This window comes from Hylobates moloch, unplaced genomic scaffold (assembly GCF_009828535.3).
Source record: "Hylobates moloch isolate HMO894 unplaced genomic scaffold, HMol_V3 SCAFFOLD_5, whole genome shotgun sequence".
NCBI classification, from domain to species: domain Eukaryota; kingdom Metazoa; phylum Chordata; class Mammalia; order Primates; family Hylobatidae; genus Hylobates; species Hylobates moloch.
The window spans coordinates 77,311,315-77,320,625 of NW_026652280.1; the positions used below are offsets into that span (position 1 = coordinate 77,311,315).

Sequence of the window (9,311 nt, forward strand, 5' to 3'; positions counted from 1 at the left end):
GTGCGTTACTTTAACATAGGTGCATAAGGAAAGCTGTTTTAAATATTCTTCTACAGTAGTTGAGATTCTGCCTTATCTCCGACATCTATCCGCATGATATCCAGAATTTCTTTAGTGAAGTTTGAATCTATAGTTTAAATTTGAAAATCTCAATTTGAAAGATGATATCCCTACTGTTGGGCACCAATGTATCATTCTAAACTTATTTTCCATTACTTCTCTCCACAGATATTACACTTCAGCCAAACAGACACTATTTGTGAAATATATCTGAATAATTTCTCTTCTATTTTACTGTCTCTCTCTTTCTTGTCCAGAGCAACGTTATCTTCCTCAATTCCCCATCCTAGAATCTACCCTTCAACTATTACTATAGCATTGTATATGTATCTCTTGTTGGTTTTTATTATTTTCTACATAGAATTAAAGTTACTCATGTATAGGTCTTATCTCCCCTTTAGCTTTTTTTAAATAAACTTATTGAATATAGGAGCTCTGTTGGGTCTGTTTCTAAACATTTGAAGTGTGAAATGTAACATATACAGGAAAATGTATAACAGAAATTTAGTTATATCACTTTCTAAAATATAAGAGCTTTGTTTGATTTACCTTTTTTAACATTTTTACTGTGATATATATTTTGGTGTGTGTGTGTACATATATAAATATATTTATTTTTTATATATACATGCATGTATATATGTGTGTATGTGTATATATAATACAAATTTTATATATACATATATATGTGTGTGTGTATATATATATAAAATTTGGTATTCCAGAAAAGGTGCATAAAATACATAGGTTCATTTGGCTTTCCTTATTTACCCAGTCTCAACTTTCACCTTTCTTCTGAGCTCCCAGTTCAGGTTTCTAAGTATTGAGGCACATCCCCAGAGAGGAGACATGTTAGCATCTAAAATACAACATATTATGGGGCAAACCTCTCACCTTTTTCACCAAACTAGCACTTCTTTGATATTTCTGACCATGTCATCACAATTGTTTTTAACCAATCAGGCAAAATCCAACAAATTCCTTTAACTGATATGGACTTCACTAATGTTGGCCCAAGGATGCAGCATATATATACATACTCTCTCTATATATATACATACTATATATATATACATACATATATATATATACACATTTTTTTGAGATGGAGTCTAGCTCTATCGCCCAGGCTAGAGTGCAGTGGTGCGATCTCAGCTACTGCAGCCTCCACCTCCCGGGTTCAAGCAATTCTCCTATATCAGCCTCCCGAGTAGCTGGGATTACAGGCACCTGCCACCATGCCCCACTAATTTTTGTATTTTTAGTAGAGATGGGGTCTCACCATGTTGCCAGGCTGGTCTCAAATTCCTGACCTCAGGTGATCTGCTGGCCTCGCCTCCCAAAGTGCTGGGATTACAGGCATGAGCAGCCGCGCCCAGCCTCAGCATATATATATATATAGAGAGAGAGAGAGTTGCTTCTGAGCTCTTTATTTCACTCCACTGTATACCCCCACTCCAAAGCCCACACATATTTTTGACCTAGGATCTGAAGGATGTGTTTATTATATTCGCTTGATTCATAGGTGACCTATGTTAAAGAAATGGTCCACTGTGGGCACTCAGTGAATATTGTTTAAATAAGTGAGGCTTGGAAGAAGAGGGAAGGGAACTGATATTTATTTCGTCAATGTGATTTGCTAGATGCTTTATATACCTTAACTAATTTATTACTCCCAGTAGCTTTCTGGGAATTTATTGTTGCCTTTTATGGATTAGGAAAGTGAAGCTTGTAGAGGGTCCAGAGAGTAGATGATAGCAGCACATAAACTTAGGTTTTTTTCAATTTCAAAGACCACAGTGTTCTTTTACTAGACCTCATAGCTTGCCCACTGTAAAATTATCACTAAATTCTTATTATTATGAGTATATTTTAAAAATAAAAGCTCTTTCAAATATCAAAAAAATTCTAGATTCAGTTTAACAACAATTACCAAGCAAATATCAATTTCTACCACTCAGGAATAGAACAAATTAACTCCCCATATATTCATTTCTGTTTATTTTGTTTGTATTTATTTGTGGTTCATTTTTACACAAATAAAAACAGGTGAAAAATTTGGGAAAAAAAAACAAAATTGTGCTGAACTTCAGCAGTAATCAAGATAGTACAGATTAAGACAACAATAAAAGACACTATTCTCTAACCAAACTGGCAAAATTTATAACTCCAGTAATACTAAGTACTGGCAGTAAGAACTCTCACACACTGTTCATAGAAGTAAAAATTGGTATAACTACTTTGGAAAATAGCGTCACATTATTTACAAAAGTTGAAAATAATAAACCCTACAATTCAGCAATTCTACTTCCAGGTATATTTAGCCTAGAAAAATCAACGCATTTGTGCACCAAGATACATGACCAAAATGTTCACATCAGCATAATTCATCACTACCCCAAACTGTAGATAGGCCACATAAATGGACGTGAAAAAGGAGACTGTACAATTAAGCTTTGTATTTTCTATTGGGTTATCTGTCTTTTTCTTACTATTTTCTAGAAAGTTTAAAATACACACACACACATATGTGTATATATATAGACACATAAATATGCATATGTATATACAATAACTTTTTTTCCTAATTAAATATGCTACAAATATCTTATCCCTCCCCCCACACGTTTTGTGAAATAATCACAGGCTAACAACTGAGAAATTTCATGTTATGAACAGAAGGGAGAATTCTCGGGCTTGGATCTAGATACCTAATTGGTGAGATCCTACAGAAATTTTTCTGTAAAAGCATGATTTCTCTATAGAGATGCAATTATTCTCAAAGGCCCAGTCTCTTCACCTTGTTTGATGACAACAAGTTTCAATTGCCTGTAGAAGTAACGGACTGAGGCATTAGTGGTTCACCCTCTTCTAATCTGAATGGCCAACTTTCCTACAAGCTCATGCCAACATGCCATGTGCAATCCCACCTCCATACCTGAGTTCAGATGGTTGCTTAGGAACTCCCCATTCAGCTCTGCTTATAATATTATTACCAACAGCAACACTATAGTTCAAAAGAGGGTAGCAATTCTGAACATGCTTTCTCACCCATTATCTCATTTAGCCTGCAAAACACCCTAAGGAAGGTATGGCTGGTGCTATTGTCTTCACTTTGATGATAAGAAAATTGGCTCAGAGATACGTGGCTTATACCAGCTTCACCACTGGCAATTGGTAGAGTTTTGACTAGAAAGTAAGGTTGGAGTCTTGGAATTCTGGGTTCCATCTACATTATTCCTTCAGAGCTTGGCTCACATCGCACATCCTCTGAGGATCTTCCCCTGCCCATAGGATTCTTTCTTGTCCCTGATGAGTTCTAATTATTATTTTCTAGACTACTCATTTGATAATGGCCACAAATGCCTTTGAACTATCATCTACCTAGAGGTATGTCCTCTGTTCCACCACGTTATTTGTAAGTTGCTCCTGAAGCAGGAACAATATTGACTATCAACTGGTTTCTTCATCAACTTCACACCATGCCTTTTCTGCAGCTTGTGTCTAGTTAACATTGGCTGAGGCTTGGCTATCACTGTCGGCTGCAGCACTCAAAGAGCCAACTCTATCAAGACTGAAAACAAGTATGCCCTGATCCATTCATGCTCTGTGGAATACTGGGAAAATTCCTGCTGGTAAAGTTATTGAACATTGAGTCATTAACCTTAAGGTGCATTACATCAGTAAACATATATGCAGGGGGCTTTACTTTGTGGAAGTAGGAATTACATCTTACAGTCTTACTTATTTATATTCTTCAGAGCACCTTCCACATGGCAAGGACTCATCATGGAAGAGTGTAAGTGAGTTATACATTAAGTAAGACCTCCATTGAAATTTACTAACATACGTGGTGACTTATTTTTTCAGAGTCTTGGTCAGGGAAGGCAAAAACTCAGTTTCATAGCTCAGTTCCTCTTTTTAACAGTAGACAGGTAAGTTAACTTCTCAAGGCTTTGGTTTCCTCCACTGCAAAACTGAAGCACAGATAACTATATCATGGTGAATAAATCAAGGTAAAAGTATAAAATGTCTTTTTATACCACAAGTACTTTATAAAATATGAAAAAGGGTCAAACAAGATTTGGTTCTTTGTGAGTTTAAGCAAGTTAAACTGTAAAAATCGGGGTTTTTAATTGTGAAATGAGAGGATTGGTTTAGATTATTTTTAAATTCTTTCAGCTTTTGGCTAAAGAGTCTATGACTCTGCAATTCCAGCTTCTATTGCCAAGGAATTTAATATTTTAATTTTCCATTCCCAATACATAAACCTCAACAAATGCTCTAATGCACAAAGGGAACATCCTATTTGACTAATTCAATCATAATCCATTTTTAAAAGAATAATCTATCCTGATATAAATAACTGCCCTGATTTATGAATTTTCACATTCTCTTTTGAACATTTCAGGTAGGAAGTCCCTGTGCCTTTATTGCACTGCATTGAGCTGCAGGCCCTGCACACAAGATCTCTCATTCATCAGACAATTCCTGCAGGGAGAAAGTGGGTGTTGTTATTAACCAAATGGGCATTTAGTCTCCATCTGACAGATTTCCTATGTGGAAGGGAAGAGCTCCTCGCAGTAACGTATACTCTGTGAATTGATGTCTTGCTGGTGACAGGACATCTCCTTCTGAGTAGCTTCTATAAATGAGTACCCGTGTAATGTCAGCTTGAAATGTGTCTGCTGTAGAGCTGGGAACTTGGAGGGCAGGAAGTTAAACAAGGAATGAAAATAAAAGCTAGGACTTGGATGGGATGAGCTTCACCTAGCTGTCCTTGGACTTCCTATTTTTGCTCAGGCAGCTCAAGAGCCAAAATGAGAAGTCCAGGGACAGCTAAGTGAAGAAAGAGCTAGTATAGAAATCTCAATGGTATGAAATAAACATTCATTATGATGGGCACATTCACATACTTAATTTCATATTACCCTCACACTTTATCCTGTATATTGGGTTCAGTAAGACTAAATGACTTTCTTGAGGTCACACAACTGATAAGAACAGTTAGAATTTTCATCCAGCTTTTGATAGTACTCTTTTATACCTATTTACAGTCAGATGGAACACTTGTTTGAGGTGATTTCAACATAAAATATAAATATGTAGACATTGGGCCCTTAAATCTTAGGAGGCCCACATTTTCCTGCCTAAACTGAGGTATACATGCATAAAGAAATGTGTCCATAAGAATGATAAAATGGACTTTGGAGTCTCGATGGGGGAAGGTTGGGAGGGAGGTGAGAAATAAAAGACTATATATTGGGCACACTGCTCGGGTGATGGGCACACTAAAATCTCAGAAATCACCACTAAAGGACTTATCCATGTAACCAAAAACAACCTGTACCCCCCCAAACTAATGAAATAAAAATTAAAATCACAAAAGAAAGAAACATACCCAGATACACATCTTAATATATACTGTAATGGTTATGATATACAGACTCTAGACTTTAATTTTTTTATAGAAATCTAAGTTGCCTAATGGTGAGGAAAGTTCCTGCTTGGGCTGGGCATAGAAAGAAGTTGGGAAGGAAAAAGAGAAGAAGGATAAAATGAAGTAAAGAAGGAGGAGCAGGATGAGGAGGGAAAAAAGTCAATTATATCAAGTAGGGAAAATGTGTAGCTGAGATTGGAATGCACCCAGTGCTTGGATAGCTGCTTCCCAGGCTCTTCTCCAAATGCAGATACTCTTGAGCTCTGTAGATTTCAATGAGAAAGATTCCTATATGCAGTGGATCCTGACCTGTAAAGGCTGTTCTTCCTTATGTGTTGCTGAATGGGCCTCATTGCTAAAGAAGAGGGGAGGGAGGGGACCGAATGGGGGAGGTATAGGTTGTCTAGGCCTTGGGCTCAGAAGCTCCTGATCTTTTGAGGTGATGGCAACCATGTGCCAGAGAAAGCTATTCTCATGTTTCTCATGTTCCATAACTCCTTCTTTGCAATTTTTCCCAGAAGACTTATGATTTATCCTCCTCAGACAGAGGCTGCCCTGTACATAATGGAGCTCAATAATCTGAAAACTAAATTGACATTTTAAGCCAATTGAGTTAGCCAACCAAGATTTCTGGTTTTCATCTATAAAGTCAAAATTAATTTGTTGGGTTTTTGGGGAGATTTTGATATCATGATCTATTGTGGTGACTTAGATTAACTGTAGTTATAAACACCATCAAGCAGTTGATATGTGAGAAGTGAAATTAATCACCACTCCCTTCCCACGCACACACATTTGCTCACACCATCTAGCACATGAAACAAGACCTGAAGGTGGACTAGCACTGTGCGTCATCGTGCTGTTCCTAAGAAGTAAATTTCCAGGCAGGCTTTTTTATTCTTGTAGCATCTAATTACAGAACACCAGAATGCAATGGAGACCCAGAGGTGAGCTGAATTATTGAAAAAATAAAAGCAAAGACAGTCCAGAAAGCTATTACACATCTTTATAATAGATTCACCAAACTTAAGGGTGCTAAGAAATGCAAGCATTTAATTCAGAAAACAAATATATTTTTTCATAGCTCTAGGGAAAACTGCTTTTTTTCTCTAAACCTTCTGTAAGTTTTGGTAATTATGTTAGACAGAGACAAGAAACGTAGAAGATAGTGTAGGCTCTCTGAAGGAAGTTGTATTTAGTCAGGTTAAAGTTTAAGTAATTCATCTATTAAAGCATTTCCATACTTCTATATATAACAAGGTGTAATGTTTCCCCAATGCTTTAGCAAAAGGGAATGGAAATTACAAAGGCACATGGCTAGTGAGTGGGATAAGAATGCGGGTAGAGAAGGAAGAGTAGGGGGTTGGAAAGATTTAATCTTCAGCTACCTGACTCGATCTAGTGCCCTGTCCTTTAAATTACAACTTTCTCTGAAATATCATTTAAGATATTGAAACATCCTTTGTCTACCTCAGAAAGTCCAACTTTCAAACTCACAGAACAAAGGAATAAAAAAAATACTGCGTGTTCAGTTGATAAAAATGAAGGTGAAATTTCACACCAAGTTTAATAGTGAATGAAAAATTCTTACAATTAAAAATAGGATGAGGAAAATTTGGTACATTCAGTTGTATGCTTCAATCTTCTGCTTTAAACAACATCAAGAAACTAAAGCAAGAAAAGCTTAACTGTCCCATGTTGTTGTTCACTAAATATAAGATTATCTTTCTAAGTAAGACTTTTAAATGTGCTGCTTTTTACATCTTCTAATAGCAGAAGTAACCACTGTTCTTGGGGAAGAAAGAACTGAAACCAGCCAAAGATTAAAAGTCATGATGGCATTTAGGTGTGAGAGAAAGTTTATCCCTTAATTGCTTGCCTACTTCCCATTCACACTTAATATTGGGGGTAAAGTTTGTTGAGTATTTTCCAGAGAGCACTTTTCACTTCTTTGTTCCTAAGGCTGTAGATCAAGGGATTCAGCATGGGAATCACCACTGTGTAAAACACAGAGGCTATTTTGTCTGTGTCCACGGACTGGCTGGAGTTGGGCTGTAAGTACATGAAGATGATTGTGCCATAGAAGATGGACACAGCAGTGAGATGGGAAGCACAGGTGGAGAAGACTTTCTTCCGCCCTTCAGCAGAACACATCCTTTGAATGGTGATGCATATGAAGAAGTAAGAAATAAGGATGACCAGGAGAGTGAAAAAGACGTTGAAGCCCACCACAAAGAAGACCACCAACTTGCTGATGCGTGTGTCAGAGCATGAGAGAGCCAGGAGTGGGGGAATGTTACAGAAGAAATGATTAATCTCATTAGAACCACAGAAGGAGAGTCTGAAGGTGCCTGCTGCGTGGATAGAGGCATTGAGGAAGCCAGAGACATAGGAACCAGTAGCAAGGAGGGCACATACACTTGCTGTCATGGTGGTGGTGTAATGAAGAGGCCTACATACCGCTGCATGGCGGTCATAGGCCATGGAGGCCAGGAGGTAGCACTCAACAGTGGCAAACCCCACAAAGAAGAAGAACTGAGCTGCACATCCATTGTAGGAGATGGCCTTGTCCCCTGACTGCAATGCAGCCACCGTTTTGGGGACTACAGCTGGTGAGTAACCCAAGTCTACAAAGGAGAGGTTACTGAGGAAAAAGTACATTGGAGTGTGGAGATGGGAGTCTGAGTGGATGATCACCATCATTCCCCCATTCCCAAGCAGGGTGATGAGGTAGATTAATAAAAATGCCAGGAGGAGGAGTATCTGAAGATTGGGGTTATCTGTTAATCCCAAGAGGATAAACTCTTTCACTTCTGTGCTATTCTCCATTGTGGCCAGCTTGAATTAGCCTGGTGATTAAAGAAGAGGCGTCAAAAAAATTCCAATGAAAGTATGAGAAGAGAAGATGGAATGATAAAAAAGGAGAAAACTAATGTATAGAGAGAATGTACTGTGTGTAAGACTCATGCTAGAACCCTCTGTTATATTATAGCTTTTAATTCATATGAGATAGGTGCTATTATGCCCATCTTACAGATAAGGAAGTTAAGGCTCAGGGAGCTGAATATTGAGCAGGATAGCCTATCTAGGGGTCAGAATCAAAGTTCACCCATTTATATTTCTGAATCTAAAGTTCATACATTCATCTTGAATTCTTTAACATATTTACATCATATAAATACAAATTATGATGTGGATATAAGATTGTACGTATTTAATTATTAAAAATAAAAACATCCATCACTTATTGTCTTCCACATTCTACTTCCAATAATATAGCCTCACTAAAGATTTTCTAAATTTATTTTTCCTTAAAACAACACAAGTTTATTCTCTCAAAATTCTGGAGGCAAGAAGTCTCAAATCAGTTTCACTGGGCCAAAATCAAGGTGTTGGCAGGACAAGGTGGTGCCCTCAATGGCTGTTTGATACTAAATCCAAAGATCTTAACCACAACTTTTGAAGCCTTTATAAATTAATCCCTCAACAGTAGTTCAACTGAAAGGGAGTATGGTATATGTAAATATGAGTATGTATTTTTATATATTTAATATAAAACTATAAATTTGATATATACGAACACCTTTGTGTATCTGTGTATATGCATATGTCTTTTTTCACCCCTTATCAGAAGTCTTTGTTGTAGACCCTAATTACAGTTAAGTCCTCCTTTCTCTGCCTCCTCAAAGCACTTGAGTCTTGGCTGATTATTGCACAATTAGTTGGGCAACCACTCACTCTTCACCTAGCTCTAAGCCCCTTGGGACAGTAACTATCTTCATCCCCTCTGGTCTACCCTCCTTACCATGGC

At 37.4% G+C, this 9,311-nt stretch overlaps 1 protein-coding gene across 1 annotated transcript; it reads right to left on the minus strand.

The window, feature by feature from the left end:
- Positions 1-7,027: 7,027 nt before the first annotated feature.
- LOC116468205 (olfactory receptor 5B21) lies at positions 7,028-8,329 on the minus strand. Its single transcript, XM_032151804.2, has one exon. It carries the CDS (start codon positions 8,327-8,329, stop codon positions 7,397-7,399), a length of 933 nt encoding a protein of 310 aa, XP_032007695.1. The 3' UTR covers positions 7,028-7,396.
- Between the last annotated feature and the right edge of the window lie 982 nt (positions 8,330-9,311).